At 39.5% G+C, this 20,249-nt stretch overlaps 1 protein-coding gene across 2 annotated transcripts in view; it reads left to right on the top strand.

The window, feature by feature from the left end:
• The window catches only part of LOC126088257 (palmitoyltransferase ZDHHC8), a 288,604-nt gene that overhangs the window by 149,441 nt on the left and 118,914 nt on the right, over nt 1–20,249 (top strand). Inside the window, exons 5-6 of one of the 2 annotated variants that reach the window (XM_049906397.1) lie at nt 4,257–4,451; nt 9,997–10,084. In XM_049906397.1, coding sequence (XP_049762354.1) covers nt 4,257–4,451; nt 9,997–10,084 — 283 coding nt within the window. Of the gene's footprint in view, nt 1–4,256; nt 4,452–9,996; nt 10,148–20,249 lie in introns of both variants that reach the window. The other variant, XM_049906390.1, reaches the window with a different exon arrangement.

Raw genomic sequence — 20,249 nt, 5'->3', positions numbered from 1 at the left:
GAAGTCTTAAAAAAAGTCCCTCATATAATATTTAGCAACATATAATGGCTGCAGTGATAGTATATTAGGAATGTAAATTAAAAGATTATGGAATAGGAATAGCAAAATACAATACAACTCGTGTGATCGATCACCTTTGGGTCTGAGGTATGGACCGGGATGGAAAAAGGTCAGATTATCAGAAAGTACAGCAATACACAGATTTACATTAAAATAAAGTCTGTCAACTCAAAATTGACTGCTGTGGGTATGCATATTGTTCCCTACAGTAAAAACGTTGCAATAAACCACACAAAAGCTGCTATTATGTATTGGAAAAAGAGCAATACTACTGAACAGTACATTCTTACTATAATGTACTGCACAGCATTGGTATGTTGATAGACACACTAACAAACACAAACAAGCACACAGAATTCAAGCTTTCGCAACCCACGGTTGCTTCTTCAGGAAAGAGGGAAGGAGAGGGAAAGACGAAAGGATGTGGGTTTTAAGGGAGAAGGTAAGTCTTTCTGCTCCCGGGATTGGAATGACTCCTTACCCTCTCCCTTAAAACCCACATCCTTTAGTCTTTCCCTCTCCTTCCCTTCTTTCCTGAAGAAGCAACTGTGGGTTGCAAAAGTTTGAATTCTGTGTGTGTGTTTGTGTTTTTTAGTGTGTGTTTGTGTTTCTTAGTGTGTCTATCAACATACCAACGCTTTCGTTTGGTAAGTTAAATCATCTTTGTTTTTAGTTGTACTATAAAAACTGAGGGTTGTGTACGCACTAGTAAAAATTTACTTAAAAAAAATTTGGGTATAGATTTTTGTGCATCATATGAAATTCTAAACGTAGCTGCAGTGTTTCTCCATTTTTTGCTTCACAAGATGGCAACAGGTGTTGCAGGTGAGTTATGCTCAGCGTTGATGTGTGAAAACTGGGTAGAGGGCTTGTTGTAATCACCATAGGAGTCCATGTTCACAGTTTGTCAAATTTCATCCAAAAGAGTGGCAGTAATCTGGTTGTCATTGAGTTATTTGCTGGTTTCATGGTTTTGTCACATTGGTCAATCCACTCTTCAGCTTCACTCTCGGGAACATTAGGTTGTGCAGTTTATAGATCTTTAAAGATTTCCTGCATGTTGTGGTTTAGTTCACCTTTGGTCTGGTCACTTTGTCACATTGTTTCTAAAATTGAACTGATCTATTATCTCTGGTACTGCCTCTTTATCCATTCTGTCACTCCCTGATGCATTGATAGGATAAGTGATACATTTGGTGTCCACTTTCACTAAATCCTCCTCAGATGGATTTGATAGTGTGTTGTTAAACAGCAAGAGGGCAAAAACCAGGGAGCTGTTTTTGTTTCAAGACTTTTCAACAGATGGAATGAACTCATCAAAAAACCACAATTGAAAAGATTGCAGTCCATCCAAATAAATTTGAGTGTGATGATAAACCGGCAAGAGGATAAGTTAGTAATGGTTTTGAATACTTCGTAAATTAGCCAGTAACAAACATGAAAGCTCGTATTTACCATCAGCATTACTGGAAGGAGCAGTGTCGTCTAACTTACCTTTTTTAAGTTTCGTTACTGCCAAGGTTTCATTCTATGCAGAAAGGGCTTTTTTTGGCAGCAGTTTATAGTTCAGGCCTGTCTCATAAAGACTTAGCAAGTTAACAGTTCATTTTCTTTGACAATTTCTTGAAACTTCACAGAAAACTACTTAGCTGCTTGGGCATCAGCAGGTATTGTTTCTCCAGAAATTGGAACAAACCGAATACCATGATAAGTTTCCAGTGGAGAATCCAGCCTTCACTAGCTGTGAACTCACTTTGGGCCTCTAGCTTTTTTGTGCAAAGCTGTTGCCTTTTCTGTTGTAATGGGTCAATATATTGGGATTCCTTTCCGTGGTCGAATCACATCCACGGTGCATTGTGGGGCAGTTAAAGTTCATGTTTTGCGATTCTTAAGAGCATTTCCATTATCTATTGTCACTGTACGCGATTTAATGTTTTTCCGGCTTCTTCTCCAATCTTTTATTGCTGTAACATCTACACTGAGTTTCTTGGCAATTTTTCGGTGTGATTCCCCTTTGTACAGTCTTTGTACCACTGCTAGCTTTTCATTTAATGAAAGAGTAATGTGTTCATGTTTCACTCTTGCTGTGTGGAAAAAACAAACACAGCTGTATAATACAAACAATCTAAGGCAAGTACTTGCATTTTAGATTAGAGATTAGATTTACCTTCATTGCAATTGATCCGCAGTGGAGGAGGTCCTCCAGAAAAACAATAATACATGACAGACATTTACAACTGAAACAAATAAGCTAATGTACCTTCCACAGGTCCCAGGTGAAATCATCGTCTCTTTCCCCCTCCCCCTCGTGAACACTATATGAAGGAATCATTTTACAAACACTCATTTACTGAGTGTGCATTAATGCACTGAATTTAAAATTAAAAAACAATTTTTTTTTGTTTATAAGGTAAAACATATAATAGAACTACTACCATACTTAGTCACAATGAAAACATTACTGCACTGAAATGGTGCAGAAGTTAGATTGTACACACACACACACACACACACACACACACACACACACACACACACACACACACACACACACACACAAATCAGTTGGTTCTACTGAGAATTTCATTAGTTGTTAAGCTTTTTATGGCTGCTGTCTGAAAATGTGTGTGTTCCTGAATAATGCACATATTTTTGTACAAGAGTAAGTGACTTTAAATCCTTGTGAAGATCATTCTTATTTCCAGTATTGATTCCATGAATTGAGCTGTTGGTTTGAAAAAGTGATAATTTTTAATGACAAATTTCATTAAGGAATAAATATATTGGGAAGCAGTAGTTAGTATCCCTAGTTCCCTAAACAGGCTTCTGCAGGATGTTCTTGAGTTCACACCACATGTAACTCTTAGTGCACATTTTTGTGCCTGGGAAACTTTAGCTTGGCTTGATGAATTACCCCAAAAAAATAATCCCATATGACATTATGGAATGAAAGTAAGCATAGTATGCCAGCTTTTTCATTTTTATATCCCCTATGTCTGACACAATTTGCATTGCAAATAGACATTTAAGACGCTTCGGCAGTTCTGTGATGTGCCCCTCCCAGTTGAATTTATTATCAAGCTGTATCACTGTAATGAACACAGAACGACGACGTCGTAAAACCACCGAACTATAAGCACTAAAAAATTTACAGTGTAGTGCTGTGCAGAAAACACGGACAATGAGAAACGATGCTAGAGATGATGGAACACTAACTGTTGTTATCACTTGTCTGTTTTAGTTTTACTTATAAACGGCAATACAATAAACCAATGGTGCATTGGCTAGTGAGTGACTGCCAAAATTAGACAAAAGTATGACGCGTAGACGAGTGGACCCAGAAAAATTATAATATACACGGCTTTGCCTTACTGTGCTGCAGTGCCAGATACATCAGTCCATAAATTTCCTAAGAGGTTGTACGAGTCGTGTTCTGCACTGACAACAAGATAGGAAAAATAACCGGGCACACCATGCACAAAACAAAATCATTTAAACAATCGGGAATTTATGGACTCAGATGTGGCCAATGTGAAAGTTTCTATGTGGATGCAAACAGCAAGGCGTTTTTCCATCAGATTCAGTGAGCGCGTGAACACAAGTAAGTCCTCATTTAATGTGAATCTGTGTAATTACAGTCATAACCCCAGCAGCATTGAGGAGTCTTCAAAGGTACTGCATGGGATGGAGAATGGTAGATTAATTGACTCTCTGGAGAAAATTTTATTCATGTCATTGATAACAGCCATTGACTGTTGTTATATAGGGTGACACTGTCGTATGAGGACATTGTAATTTTTAAGCTATTTCTATGCAGTAACGAGACAGTGAATCTTGTAAATATGTGGCTGTGAACAGGCAGCAAAATTGGCTCTGTACTTTTTTAAAGCATGTTTTGTTATATCTTTGTAGATGTTGGACAGTAGCAGATCAGCTGGAACTGCAATACCATAATAAAAACAATTACAGTGAAAAGTGTAAAATGATGTAGTTTAGGCAATAAATGGAATTTTTGGGATGCTTTACATGTTATTCTAGCTGAATGGGTGAAAAGTCAAGTAGTAGAAGTCATCTGTGTGTTATACACACACACACACACACACACACACACACACACACACACACACACACACTCTCTCTCTCTCTCTCTGTTGTTTTGTATTTTTTTCTGTGTTCATCCTTAACACAATTTACAGCATAGTTTTGATGGGAATTATAATTTTGCTTATTATTCCCATATATGGGTTAACAGGATTCCATATGGTGCTTGTAGCACGGGGTAGAACTACCAATGAACAAGTTACAGGAAAATTTAAAGGTGGCTACAACCCTTTTTCTCGTGGATGTTATCGTAACTGCTGCTATATTTTATGTGGACCATTATATCCCAGGTAGGAAATTTTGTTCTTCATTTGTGTTTTATTCTAGATATTTGAAATTTTTCTATTCAGTTCGAACTATAAATGAAGTAAAACAGTTTCATTGATGCACTTAGGGAGTTGATTATTGTAATACTCACTGTGAAATTTATTTATGCTCAGGTGGGGCTTCTGCATTTTTTCGGAAACTTAAGTTACAGAGTTGCAGCGTAATCCTGTGATGGGATGTGGGATTGTTAGAGAAGAGAGGGGAGGGGTGGGGATAAAAGTGGGGAAGAGACTTACTATTTTTAAATATGGAGAAGCGATGAGTATCCTGTTAATTGTTATGCTACATCCAATATGGTTTCCACATTCACATCTCAGAATCTTTATTATGTCTGCAACATTCACAGTAATATTGACTGATGAATATGGTATCTTCCTTGTTCTGGTGAGGAACACTATTGGAGTGCCCCTCATGAAATTAATTTCTGGCCAAACTAAAACAAATTTGTCGAGCAAGCAGTTAACAAGGGAACTAGTGTGTACTACAAATTTACTATTGTAGAGATGTATAATTGTCTTTTACATAAATATGCCCATTGTGCATTGCTTACATTAAATGTGAGAAGGCGAAGAACCTTTTTTTCTCCCTCCTCTTTATGAATGTAAAAGCCGTGTGTCTCTGTTTATACTTTATCAGCTGTATAACAGAAGATATTTTAAAAGAAAGAGAGGCACACAGCAGTCGTTCACAACCCCATTAATTTTTGTTACTCCTGTGTCTGGATTTTGGCTGTAAATAGCCACTTTCAGTGCATTTTAGTTACAATTCAACAAACTCGTGGCAGTAAATGTAAACAATCATCTCAGGTTCCTTCTGCCTATACAGCAGTAAGAGCATATGGTGACATGTACTGTTCTGAGTTTGTTGCATCGTGCTGAAGATATTTATAGCTGAGATCTAGATATGCAAGAGTGATAAAAACTAAATGGGCTGTGCCTTTCCTTCCTTATCGCCTATGGTCACTGTGCACAACAGTTCTTTCAGTCCATAAAGTTGCTTATATGTTACAGGAATCCCAGACAGATAGCATGCATTGTTTCAAAAATATACAAATGGATTTCCATGTAAAGCATGAATATATTGTACCAATGCGCTCTGTCTCGAGGTACTGTAAATATAGAGTATTACAGATACCAGTAATTATGTAAATGACGACAGATTACACTACCTTGTTGTTGTTGTTGTTGTTGTTGTTGTTGTTGTTGTTGAATCTTCCTGGCAGATTAAAACCGTGTGCCGGATCGAGACTTGAACTCAGAACCTTGCCTTTCATGGGCAAGTGCTTTATTGACTGAGCTACCCAAGCACGCCTCGTGAACTACCCTCACACCTTCAATTTCGCCAGTACCTAGTCTCCGACCTTCAAAACTTATTATTGTAACGAAAAAGTAGGAAAAACTAAAGAACTAGTCTTCAGTGAAACTGTTTTGATATCCTACCAAAAATGATGCAGGTTATTTCATAGATTTTCTTTTTGGCAATAATATATATCCATAGTACATTCTATGAGAAGAAAACAAATAGAAATTAATTGACTAGTATGAAATGGAAATGGAATGGAAATTGAAGTTCACAACATATGATCAAACAATAGAGAAATTCTACAGAATGTTACATTATTATATCACTAAGGAATTTCACTAATCATAAATTTGTAAGGTGCACATCATAAAAAGGATAAATATTACAAAGAAACAGACTCCAAAGAAGTAGTCAGAAATTAGATTCTAATAATTTATTAGAAAATAGTGAGATACTGGATAAAATGAAGTAAAAAGTTCAGCAGTAAAAAATTTATAAATACAAGTGGAAGGGATAATTATTTAGCCGTTGCGCATAGAAAATTGACAAAAGATGTAGAAAATAGGAAGAAATCTGAGGAAAAGAATCTTGGATTGTACAAAGGGACTAATTATTAAAGGGAAAATAATAAGAACCAAAGAAAAATAATTAGAATAAGCAAAACCATTCGAAAAAGATTCTGAGATGATGTCAAAGTGTACAGTGGATATAGTAACAGTAAGAAGAAAATAAAAAAGATGTTGCACCAATATTACATTTCATCATTTAAGATGGCAGGTGGCAAAATAACTGATAAAGTGGCGGCAGGAGAACACACATAAGGTATTGAAATTTGCAAGTTATTGGAGCCAGTGGCTCCTCCTGAGAGATCAGTTGAAGGGTAGAGGAAGAGAGGTGAAGGAAAATGACAGGTGAGGTTTAGGAAATGGGGAGACTTGTGAAAAGTCATCCAGAACTCGGGGTTAGGGGATGCTTACCAGATGGGATAAGAAAAGACTGATTGTTGGTGAGATTTGAAAACCTCTAATCTCATCTGGTGCAGTCCTCAATCAGTCATTTCTTCTCATCCTATCCAATGAGCCTCCCATGATCTGGGGATCTGGGTGTCTTTTCTGAACTCTACCCATATCCTTAACCCCATCATTTTCCTTAACCCCATCATTTTCCTTCCCCTTCAACCCTTCTGCTAGGAGGAGGAACCACTGTCTCTGAAAACTTGCAGATTTCAATATCTTTGTATGTATGTATGTATGTTTGCTACCACTTGGTGAGAAGATTTTTTTAATAATATAATTACATTATATTTTCAAAAATTGATTATTGTCGTTAAAATAACTGGCAATGGATATAAAATTTTGCAAACAAAGCATGTTCTTGGCATTAAAACCATCAGAGCTAATGCCAGCGTATCAGATCATTAATGAAAATAATGTTGTGTAAAGCTAAACGGAATAGTAATTAATGCAGTTAATAAGGACCCACGGATAATAGCACAGATGTGTTAAACCATGTAAATCGAAGAACATTTTACTCCTAAAGGAGACAGCTCACCAAAAGGTAGAAGTGTCGAGTTGTTTACAGGCACACACCACACAAAAATGAAAGAAAACTTGATAGCTATCAGAATTAATCCTTTCTCGAGCCCCCCCCCCCCCCCCCCCCCCCACACCCCACACACACACACCCTGTGCCCTGCAGTGTCCTGACATAATACCAGTAGTGCATTGTGGGGGGTAGACTAGGGGTGAACTGGAGTTTGTGTGGGTTGGGATGGATTGAAGGAGCTAGGGGCTCAGAGGGAGGCAGCAGTTTGCTGGCTAGGACTGGGGGAGGTAAGTGAGGCAGGTGCACGGGCTAGGTATATGATGTATGGGTGAAGATGTGGAGATGTGAACTGGGAGAGGGTGATCAGATATAGAGAGGAGAAACTGTTGGGTGGAGGGTTTGGGGCAATGGGTTAATGGGGATTAAAGCCAGGAGGGTTATGGAAGCGAAGGACATGTTGCTAGGATAACTCCCATCTCCATAGTTCAGAGAAGGTGGTGGTGGAGGGAAGGGATGATATGGATTGTGAAGCAGCCATTGAAATTGAGCAAGTTGTGCAGAGCTGTATGTTGTGTCAAAGGATGCTCAACTTCTTCGTTGGCCACAGTGTGGCCATTGGTTGTCATACCAAAACAAAAAGCAGTGCAGTAATTTTAGCAGAATTGGTATATGACGTGGTTGTTTTCACAGGTGGCACTGCTTCCAATTAGGTATGATAGTCCTCTGGTAGCACTGGACTAGTGTGAGATGTGTTCATTGGGCAGATCTTGCACCTGGGTTGTGCGCAGGGATATGATCTCTGCAGCAGAGGGTTGAGAGTAGGAGTGACATAATGATTGGCTAGGATGTTGGGTGGGTTGGGTGAGAGACACAGTTTTTTCTGTTGTTATGACAACCAACCATTTGTCTATCAGAATGAATGGCCAAAGTTGACCATTTGGTGGCACAACATGGGACTGAGCACAATGTGCTCAATTTCAATGGCTGCTTCACAACCTGGATCATGTGGATCCTTCTGCCAACTAACAGCTTCTCTGACCTATGCAGACAGAAGTTATCCTTGGAAAACATCCTTCACTCCCATGATTGTTCTGGCCTCTGTCTCCATTAATCCACTGTCCTCACACACTCCACCCCAACAATTTCCCCTTCCTCTGGCCTATCACCCCCTCCCCATTCACATTACTATGTCACTTTCATTTTGCACTGGCAGAGGCACCCATGCATCCCATGCACTTGCCACCCCTCCCTCAATGCAGCCCTAGCCAGGAAACCATCTGCCTCCCCCAGAGTTGCAACCCCTGCCCCCCTTCCTCCGTCTCTCCTCGCCTTCCTCCGTCTCTCCTCGCCTTCCTCCGTCTCTCCTCGCCTTCCTCCGTCTCTCCTCGCCTTCCTCCGTCTCTCCTCGCCTTCCTCCGTCTCTCCTCGCCTTCCTCCGTCTCTCCTCGCCTTCCTCCGTCTCTCCTCGCCTTCCTCCGTCTCTCCTCGCCTTCCTCCGTCTCTCCTCGCCTTCCTCCGTCTCTCCTCGCCTTCCTCCGTCTCTCCTCGCCTTCCTCCGGCTTTTAGTATGTTAGTTGAGAATAGTATGCAGTGTTAACAGTATGATATTTGTAATGGTGCGTCCATGTTTCATGGCAGGCCACAATCTGGTGCAAAAGATATTCCCCTTCAGTTTGGTTGTGTGTCAGTAGCCATTTGCACACTTGAGATGATGAAATTTGTGCTCTGCGGCGAGAAGACGAGGCACCCACCTTGCAGACAGTTGCTGTAATCTGAGATTTTCAATAATGATCGCTTGAACATAACTGTAACTTATGCCTACCTCAATAGCAATTTCAGCGACTGTTATGTGGAGATCGTCTTCAGTGAGCTGGCTAACAGTGTGAATATTCACCTCATTTATGCTGGTTGTCATCCTACTCTGTTGAGCTACATCTTAACTGTTTCTTGCCCTCATAAAAACTGTTTGTGCCATGCATACACTTGAGTCTTTCTCAGGGCGTTATCCCTGAACCGCACTGCAAGTCTTTTCAAAATCATTTTACAGTTTTATACCCTGTGTTGTGAGAAACTTAATTATTGTGTGTTGCATAACAGATGACAGTGGCTCTTGCTCTGATGCAGCTATTCTGATTAAAGAAATGGCAGGATAACATTCTAGCTGAAAAGAGGAATTGCTTGAAACAAAAGCAACAATATACAGAGATTGTACCACTCTGTGTCTACAAGATAGCACATAAAACAAAAATTCTTGTTTATATTTGAGCCATCCTCATATTTTTGTTCTACCAGAACTTTCCTGCTACAATTATATGTAAGAATAGTGTGAAGAGTTGAAGTGGAACTTGATACTGTAGTGTTAGTATTTAAGTACAGTACATATTGATTCAGGTCTATGTAATGGCTTTGTGTGAAGCAGTGTGCTGTGATGTTGTTTGTAGCTATGCTTATAGATATACTATGTATGTGCACCCTCAAAATAAGAGCAGAAGAGTCAAATTTATTAGGACAATATATCAAAAGCAATGCTATGCATTTGTGTGACATAGAAACAAAAAGATTTTTTGTGGGATATTTATGGTTTCTAGATTAGTGAAATTCAGACAATCTATTGATTACTAACAAAACTTTGGGTTCAATGTAATTTCTTTTGTTTCTCAGCCTGCTGAAGACAGACAAATATGCAGGGAAGCCGAGACATTACCCCACTTCTACATCAGCCATTTCAACAATTACAAATGAGAACCAGGTAAAAACCTACATGGATAACAGCAATGGGGTTAGAAATGCCAGTTCCAATGCTTATAATAAGGTAAGAGTAAGGAATTGCATTGCGTAATATAATTATTTTGCTTATTTCACTTCTCTCTTAGTTAAGCACTTAACACTGAAGCAATTTCCAAACATAGCTTTCTTGTAGGTTCATTATTTATGGTGGTGTGGTTTCCTGAGTAGCTGCAAAGACCATTCAGAAACTGTTTTGTTGAACAGTTCTGAAATTAGGAAACTTTAAAAGCTTTTTTCTTCTTTTTTGCTTAGATAAAACCCCCTTTGTTTGTTATGTTTGTGTTGGACTTGTAATGCAGTTTTAGCATTTATTCTTCTTTGGTTATCTTATTGTATGAAAATAGAGGTAAAGTTTACTTTGCCCCATTTACATTTGGTATGTGTGTTTTGTATGTATTGTGTTTTTGAATGTTGTGAGTAGCCTGAAAGAGAGTGACGTGGCAGTATAATTACTTTCATAGGGAGAATAAATGTTACATTTTGATACAGGGAGGATTGTTACTTTGCACTGTTGTTGCAATTTACTTCAGAATTAGGTGTTGTTCACTGCAGAAGCTAAGGTGGAAAGAGGAAGAACCTTAGGAAAGTAAGAATTAAGACACTTTTATTTTCAGTAACACTAAAACAGGAGTGTCAGGAGTATCTGGAAAGTTGATACCTCTCCCTCATGTGATGAGTAACAGATTTTACTTTGTTGACCTGTTTCAGTCCAGAATGGAACTTTCCCAATATGTAATTGCAGTTGGATGTGGATAAGCCTCAAGTCACATGTGATTAGTCTTAGAAACTGATAAATAAAACAGTACCAATGCTCTTTACGCTGATAATAATAGTTACGTGTATGTTTTGGCAAATATTCATCTAGTGGCTGTTGTACTGTCTCTTGGCAGAAACCAGTTGCTCTTTTCAGTTCTGTTTTGACTGGGCCATTGCACTGTAGAACTTTCTGTCAAAGTAACATGGGATTTCAATATTTTTCATACATTTAACTCTCAGGAAAATCTCTTCAAGTAGTACTTACACATTTGATCATCAATTTTTGTCATCTTCAAGTTCCATCTTTGCACTTTGTCGTTGTGTTCTGCCAGCACTGGTCATCCCGTATGGAAAATAATAATAATAATAATAATAATAATAATAACAGTGTGGCTTTGAACATAAAGGGCTGTCGAAATTTGTTAGGTATTAGTTGGATTTTCTGTATGTTTGGGGGACAGTGCTGCTTTTATATGTAGATCATTTCAGTTTTAGAGTTCAATTTAGAGATATTATGTGAGCTGATGAATTTAACTCTTATTTTATCTCTTTATCATGTTGAAAATGTTCATTTGTCATTCTGTAGGGTGGGTCTTGCTTTAAGGGCTATTGATCTAAGGAAGTTATGGAAGCAGTTAAAAACAAGTTGAGATTTTACGCTGTTTAGAGCACTAAGTTGCAGTTCTGATGAGCAGGGTTCAGATAACTGTCCATATTCATTCCCTAAATTACAGGAGTGCCAGGATGGTTTCTAAAAAGACATGACCATTTTCTCTCTCATTTTTGTCATACTGCAGCTTGTACTTTCTCTCATAATGATCTTGTTATTGACAGGATTCTAAACTCATAGGCTACCTTTGGCTGGAAGCAGCTTCAACATAGTAAACAGTCTTTCACAGCATGAAGTGGCATGGCAAATTATTCTATTTGGTGTTTTTGTCTGAGTGTAGCTAAAGGAATCTTAGTGGCCTGGTTTTAGTCATGCTAATGAGAAGACAGTCCAAAAATTGGATAGTGGATGATTAGAATCTGTGAGGAGGACTGATTAAGTAAAAGTGTTTCAAGTAGATAGTAAGATGGCACAATCACGAGAACCTCCAGGGAACATTCAAATATCTGGAACACTTGGAGAAAAAGGTTACATAAAATCCCTGTACAGAGGTCATGGTTGATTGATTATGTGATCTAAATCTCCATTTACATTTTTACTCCACAAGTCACTTCAAGATGTGTGGTGGAGGATATGTTCGGTCTAATTATCGTTTCTCACCTTCCCTATTCCATTTGTAAATTGTGTGTGAAAAGAATGATCATCTGTGAACCTCTTACATCAGTTCTAATTTCTGTAGTTTTCCTGTTGTAGTCATTCATTGAGACATATGTGAGAAGAAGAGATGTTGCCCAACTAGTTTTGCATCGCTCCTCTCCATGTTACATAATGCCTCTCTTAAAACACCTGCCACAGGAGTGTGCTGAACAACTCGGTAATGCTCTCGCACATACGATACTGTCTCATGATGAAACTCATTGCTATTCATTGGACTCTTGGATCAGTCTTAAAAGTGCTTTGCAAGCAATTTTTTTCAAGGATGTATTATACATTCTTGGATTATTGCAATTAATCAGTCTTGCATATGCTTTTCATTAGTTTTGTAGGATCATACCACTTTAGGTTGCTCTGGACAATAGGTATTCTACAATTCTTACTGTTTCCAGTGATTTATTGTCAATAGTGTAACCACAGAATAATCAAATGTCTTTGCCTGGTTACATGCAATATGTTAAATTTTTGTGCCTCCAGAGTCTACTGCCAGTCTCTGTACTAGTCTTTGATCCTCTTTTGTCCTTCCTGCATGTTGCTGCAGCCTTCTGGTGTTGTAGCGTCCCTATAAACAAGCACATCATTTGGGTGCAGTCACATTTATTTCATGATAAGAGAGAAATACTGACTTCAATGGCTACAAGTGAAAATTTGTGCCGGACCTGCACTCAGACCCAGAGTTAGAGGGTTACTGCAAGTTCTAGATATCGGGGAATATTGGAAAATTTCAACAGTGCCAGGGAATTTTGAAAAAAATAAATAAAAATAAAAAGGCATTGGAAAATCTCATTTTTGGCTCAGCAGATGGAATGCTTTATCTACTGTTCTTGCTGATGTGGTATCCATAGCAGTCACGCCTCATAGTAGTTAAGCCTGATGTATTACATGCCACGAAATTGGTATGTGATAAAAAACTTGATGATGAAGCTAGTCTTCTTCCTGTCAAAGAAATTAACTTACATCGTGCTATATGGTCTGAGCAGAGAAAGGAAAAATGCCTACCAAAGATACTGTAACTTTCAGGACTGAGTACAGGGATTTTGTTATCTAAATCTACTCAAATCTCCGTCTAAAGACAACTTTTGATATATAGCATTTGTAGATACATAAGCTTTTGTGATAAATTTGTAATAAATAGCAGCCCAAAAGCTAGCAAGCGTAGAGTAGAATCTAGTGCCTTGCAGAAACTCTCTTCATAGAATTGGAGGAGTGCTAAGGACTGTGATAAAGTTGAGAAAAAATTTATGCATCTCCTTGGTAAGCAAAAATTTTTGGATGTCTACACAAGATACAAGAGAAGGGAGATGATTTTTGAATGGTGATACCATAGGTCAGCATTTGTGTAGCTTCAAAAGCTTTTGAGTGATTCTCAAGCGCTTGTAGAGCAAGATTTTTCGATTAATAAAGAGCGTATGATAGTGGTGTCTTAAATATTGACATTAACAAGAGAATGATTCTAGAATATCACAATGCTAGATATCTGTATGGCAAGGCGTTCAAGCAGAAACAATTTGAAAACCATGAAGCCGAGAGAGGTAGACAGAAGAGGTCCATCGTCCAGCAAGTTAATGAGCTGGAGGCCAAAAAATAACTGATGCTGGCAGAGAGAGCCACTGAACTGAATGGAACTTATTCTCTCACAGGGTTTTGACTGGTTTTCAATGATTGGATTTAATTGTTTGACCTTTTATAAACACTTGAGTATTATGTGACAGAAGAGGGGCAGCAGCCTTTTCAGTAGTTGCAGGGGCAACAGTCTGGATGATTGACTGATCTGGCCTTGCAACACTAACCAAAACGGCCGTGCTGTGCTGGTACTGCAAATGGCTGAAAGCAAGGGGAAACTTCAGCCGTAATTTTTCCCAAGGGCATGCAGCTTTCCTGTATGGTTAAATGATGATGGCGTCCTCTTGGGTAAAATATTCTGGAGGTAAAATAGTCCCCCATTCGGATCTCCGGGCGGGGACTACTCAGGAGGACGTCGTTATCAGGAGAAAGAAAACTGGCGTTTTATGGATCGGAGTGTGGAATGTCAGATCCCTTAATTGGGCAGGTAGGTTAGAAAATTTAAAATGGGAAATGGATAGGTTAAAGTTAGATATAGTGGGAATTAGTGAAGTTCGGTGGCAGGAGGAACAAGACTTCTGGTCAGGTGAATACAGGGTTATAAATACAAAATCAAATAGGGGTAATGCAGGAGTAGGTTCAATAATGAATAAAAAAATAAGAGTGCGGGTAAGCTACTACCAACAGCATAGTGAACGCATTATTGTGGCCAAGATAAACACGAAGCCCACACCAACTACAGTAGTACAAGTCTATATGCCAACTGGCCCTGCAGATGATGAAGAAACTGATGAAATGTATGATGAGATAAAAGAAATTATTCAGGCAGTGAAGGGAGATGAAAATTTAATAGTCTTGGGTGACTGGAATTAGAGAGTAGGGAAAGGGAGAGAACGAAACATAGTAGGTGAATATGGATTGGGGGAGAGAAATGAAAGAGGAAGCCATCTGGTAGAAATTTGCACAGAGCATAACTTAATCAGAGCTAACACTTGGTTCAAGAATCGTAAAAGAAGGTCATATACATGGAAGAATCCTGGAGATACTAGAAGGTATCAGATAGATTATGTAATGGTAAGACAGAGATTTAGGAACCAGGTTTTAAATTGTAAGACATTTCCAGGGGCAGAGATGGACTCTGACCACAATCTATTGGTTATGACCTGTAGATTAAAACTGAAGAAACTGCAAAAAGGTGGGAATTTAAGGAGATGGGACCTGGATAAACTGACTAAACCAGAGGTTGTACAGAGTTACAGGAGAGCGCAAGGGAACAATTGACAGGAATGGGGGAAAGAAATACAGTAGAAGAAGAATGGGTAGCTTTGAGGGATGAAGTAGTGAAGGCAGCAGAGGATAAAGTAGGTAAAAAGATGAGGGCTACTAGAAATTCTTGGGTAACAGAAGAAATATTGAACTTAATTGATGAAAGGAGAAAATACAAAAATGTAGTAGATGAATCAGGCAAAAAGGAATACAAACGTCTCAAAAATGAGATCGACAGGAAGTGCAAAATGGTTAAGCAGGAATGGCTAGAGGACAAATGTAAGGATGTAGAGGCATATATCACTAGGGGTAATATAGATACTGCCTACAGGAAAATTAAAGAGACCTTTGGAGAAAAGAGAAACACTTCTATGAATATCGAGAGCTCAGATGGAAACCCAGTTCTAAGCAAAGAAGGGAAGGCAGAAAGGTGGAAGGAGTATATAGAGGGTCTATACAAGGGCGATGTACATGAGGCCAATATTATGGAAGATGAAATGGGAGATATGATACTGCGTGAAGAGTTTGACAGAGCACTGAAAGACCTAAGTCGAAAGAAGGCCCCGGGAGTAGACTACATTCCATTAGAACTACTGACAGCCTTGGGAGAGCCCGTCCTGACAAAACGCTACCATCTGGTGAGCAAGATGTATGAGACAGGGGAAATTCCCTCAAACTTCAAGAAGAATATAATAATTCCAATCCCAAAGAAAGCAGGTGTTGACAGATGTGAAAATTACCGAACTATCAGTTTAATAAGTCACAGCTGCAAAATACTAATGCGAATTCTTTACAGACGAATGGAAAAACTGGTAGAAGCCGACCTCGGGGAAGATCAGTTTGGATTCCGTAGAAATGTTGGAACACGGGAGGCAATACTGACCCTACTACTTATCTTAGAAGAAAGATTAAGGAAAGGCAAACATATGTTTCTAGCATTTGTAGACTTAGAGAAAGCTTTTGACAATGTTGATTGGAATACTCTCTTTCAAATTCTGAAGGTGGCAGGGGTAAAACACAGGGAACGAAAGGCTATTTACAATCCATACAGAAAGCAGATGGCAGTTATAAGAGTCGAGGGGTATGAAAGGGAAGCAGTGGTTGGGAAGGTAGTGAGACAGGGTTGTATCCTCTCCCCGATGTTATTCAAGCTGTATATTGAGCAAGCAGTAAAGGAAACAATAGAAAAGTTCGGAGTAGGTATTAAAATCCATGGAGAAGAAATAAAAACTTTGAGGTTCGCCATTGACATTGTAATTCTGTCAGAGACAGCAAAGGACTTGGAAGAGCAGTTGAACGGAATGGACAGTATCTTGAAAGGAGGGTATAAGATGAACATCAACAAAAGCAAAACGAGGATAATGGAATGTAGTCAAATTAAGTCGGGTGATGCTGAGGGAATTAGATTAGAAAATGAGACACTTAAAGTAGTAAAGGAGTTTTGCTATTCGGGGAGCAAAATAACTGATGATGGTCGAAGTGGAGAGGATATAAAATGTAGATTGGCAACGGCAAGAAAAGCATTTCTGAAGAAGAGAAATTTGTTAACATCAAGTATTGATTTAAGTGTCAGGAAGTAGTTTCTGAAAGTATTTGTATGGAGTGTAGCCATGTATGGATGTGAAACATGGACAATAAATAGTTGAGACAAGAAGAGAATAGAAGCTTTCAAAATGTGGTGCTACAGAAGAATGCTGAAGATTAGATGGGTAGATCACATAACTAATGAGGAGGTATTGAACAGAATTGGGAAGAAGAGCGGTTTGTGGCACAACTTGACTAGGAGGAGGGATCGGTTGGTAGGACATGTTCTGAGGCATCGAGGGATCACCAATTTAGTACTGGAGGCAGCGTGGAGGGTAAAAATCGTAGGAGGAGACCAAGAGATGAATACACTAAGTAGATTCAGAAGGATGTAGGTTGCAGTAGGCACTGGGTGATGAAGAAGCTTGCACATGATAAAGTAGCAAGGAGAGCTGCATCAAACCAGTCTCAGGACTGAAGACCACAACAGCAACAACATAGAGCTAATTTTTTTTTCTTCTAAAACGTCATAATGCCCGAGCATAAACATGTCCGTAATTGTAAAACAGGTTGGCTTTTGGCAATATAAGCCTGTATGTATGTGCATCTGCCTGATTACACTTCTTGAAAAACAGGAAGACTTGTGCTTCTGTGATTTTCTGTTACACAGTCAGTTATCTTAATGTCTGTCAATTTGATAATCCTTTGATGATCGAAAGGAGGAACAGACTTAAGATCTTCTGCAGTGAAATGATTTTGAAAGATCTAAATAAAGATTTTAGCTTCAGATGTGATACCAGACTGGTCACTTACTGACTGAACAAATGAGTTTGATCTATGTACTAACTGTATGTAAGGCCAAAACCAGTCAGGATTTTTAGTCAGTTGACTTTTGAAATTGCTGAAAGCTTTTCACATTGCTCTACTTCTTCTCATTTTTGCTTGTTCACCTTTTGTATGTCAACTAGTCTTCTGTGTGTAAGCTCCCTGTGCCATTGTAGCAGCTTTCTAACACAGAAATTGAATCATAGTGAGTCTTTTCTATCTCTTTCTTGAGACATACTGGAATAGAATTTTAAACATTTGTGCTGCACATCTTTGCCCACAAGCTGAATATTTAATGTTTCTGTTCAGATGCTGTGCAGTTCTTTTTCCCTGTCACTCTTGCTAAGCAAAGTTATTTTCTTACATTCATTAACACTCCTCGTATCACCCACATTTGATGCTATCTGTCTTACGATCACTAATATCCTCCTCTATGTTCAGTGATTCAAAAAGTTCAAGCTTGCTGCTTACTAGTGACCTAAGGTGTTGCCCCCAAAAGTTGGTTCTCTGTATATCATCTGGACCATATTTTCGGACAAGGGATTTGGAATAATCTCTCACAAATCCCTGTTTTTGAATCGTACATCATCTAGTCAAATTAATGTGACCACTTGTCAGAAGCCTGAATAATCTCCTTTTGCAGTGTGGGCCACTGGTGAGACCAGGAAGAAAATCAGAGACTTTCTGGAAGGTACCAACAGGAATGTGGAGCCATGCCGACTCCAGTGTTGTGGCCACCTGGGCTAGGTTTCCCAGTGGAGGATCCATGGCATGAACAGACCAATTGAAGTGGTCTCATGGATTCCAAGTTAAATTTAAATCCAGATAGTTTGGTGGCCAGGAGAGTACAGTAAATTCATCCTGGTGCTCTTTGAACCACACACCTACACTGTGAGTGGTGTGAACCATTGCATTGCCTTACTGGTATATGCCATTGTGCTGAGTAAAAACAAAGTGCATGCAGGGGTGGACATGGTCTCCAAGGATGTGTGTATGCTGGTGCTGATCCACTGTGCCTTCGAAGATGATGAGATCACTCAGGGAATGCACTCGAGCCTGGAACCTTTAGACGATTGTTGTGAGGTATTTGCTTTGAGACGTTTTGTGCTGTACCTGCCAATGGCCATCTGTCTGATGGAACGTAAAATGTGCTTCATCTGAAAAGGCCGCCAGTTGAATGCAGTGGACATCTAGTTATGGATTGGCATGCAAATTCCAGCATTCATTGCTGATGAACAGCAGTCAGCATGGGAGCATGAGCAAGACACCTATTGCGGAGGCCCATATGCAGCAATGTTCGCTGACCGGTCTTTGAGGGGACACTGTTGGTAGCCGCTTTGTTCATCTGGGCAGTCAGTTGCTCAACAGTTGCACATCTACTTGCCCACACACATGTCCACAGCTGTCGTTCACCCCTGTCATCATTGACCCATGGTGCACCACAGTTGCTGCGGCGCCGACTTAGAATCACTCCATTTTGCCATGCACGGTATACTTTAATCAAGGTGGCACATGAACAGTTAACAATCTTTGCCATTTCGGAAATGATTCCACCCTTGATCCAAAAGCCAGTGATTATGCCCTTTTGGATGTCAGAGAAATCGCTCCATTTCCACAGTAAGACTGCACTGTTTACCTCCCTTTCCTGACACACTTCATATACCCTCCAAGGCTAGTGGTGCCACATGCTGTCTGTTAGTAGTAATTGCATGTTGATGTTGAATTTAGCATATGGTTACATTAATGCAACTGGTCCATGTATCTACCATTCCATAGCAGTAAAATTAAAATTTTCCCTTATTACAATTGAATAATCAGAAAACGTACTCGTGTTGTTCTACAAGCTATCTCTGAAGCATTGCGCTCCTATGACTCCTGAGTTGGAGGTCTATTAAAGCATCAGATTACCATCTTTAATCCCAGTTTGATGCTTACCTCCACCCAAATTTTCACATTCAGACTCTGTAATAACTAAACGAGGTACTGAGTTCTGTAGGGCAATTGATCTGCAACCTCAATTGGCATTTAGCTTTTCATTGCAGTAGCCATTCCAACCTGAATTTAAGATTTTGCTTCTGTTCACTGCTTCTTTCAGCCAGCATTATGTTCCAGATACTATGTTGGCATTATTGCATTTAATAAGTGTGAATAACTCTGGGATCTTACTGTGGATGCCTCTCCAGATTGCTAATAGCATATGGATATTTTCTCTTTTTGATCTCCTGTAACAAAAGTGCTCCTCTGGGGGGTAACGTGGCTGACCTGTCTCAGATTAACAGCAGGTAAATTGACATCTATTCTATAGAGGGTCCTAAAAAAGAAACCCTTGTGCATGGTACACATATTCTGTTGCTTGAGGAACCACTTACCTTGTGTAATGAACACCCAATCTACTGAAGGGCCACACAGTAAGCATCTAAGATTGGTGAGTAGTTGCCTGTGGCCTTCTGCCTAGTCTGTATCAGAAGAGTGTGACCAATTGACTGTTCAGAGATGTCACTAAACCTGCCCAAAGCTGTAAACAAACATGCATGAGACGGAGGGGGTCTGACAGTTGATCAGTTCCAGTCGTTGCACCAGGAAGGAGCTACACAGCTCGTGCTGTCTGTAGTTCAACCATGCCTAGACAGTGAGTACCACAGTTCGATCGCATCCGCATTGTTACTTTGTGGCAGGAAGGGCTCCCAACAAGGGAAGTGTCCAGGTGTCTTTGAGTGTACCATAGCAATTTTACTCAGACATGGAGGAGATACAGAGAGACAGGAACTGTAGATTACATGCCTCACTCAGGTTGCCCAAGTGCTACTACTGCAGTGGATGACCGCTACCTAAGGATTTTGGCTCGAACAGCATCGCTACCATGTTGAAT

This window comes from Schistocerca cancellata, chromosome 1 (genome assembly GCF_023864275.1).
Source record: "Schistocerca cancellata isolate TAMUIC-IGC-003103 chromosome 1, iqSchCanc2.1, whole genome shotgun sequence".
Classification (NCBI taxonomy): Eukaryota; Metazoa; Arthropoda; class Insecta; order Orthoptera; family Acrididae; genus Schistocerca; species Schistocerca cancellata.
The sequence above is the reverse complement of the archived record's forward strand: the minus strand, read 5'-3'. Positions and strand labels throughout refer to the sequence as shown.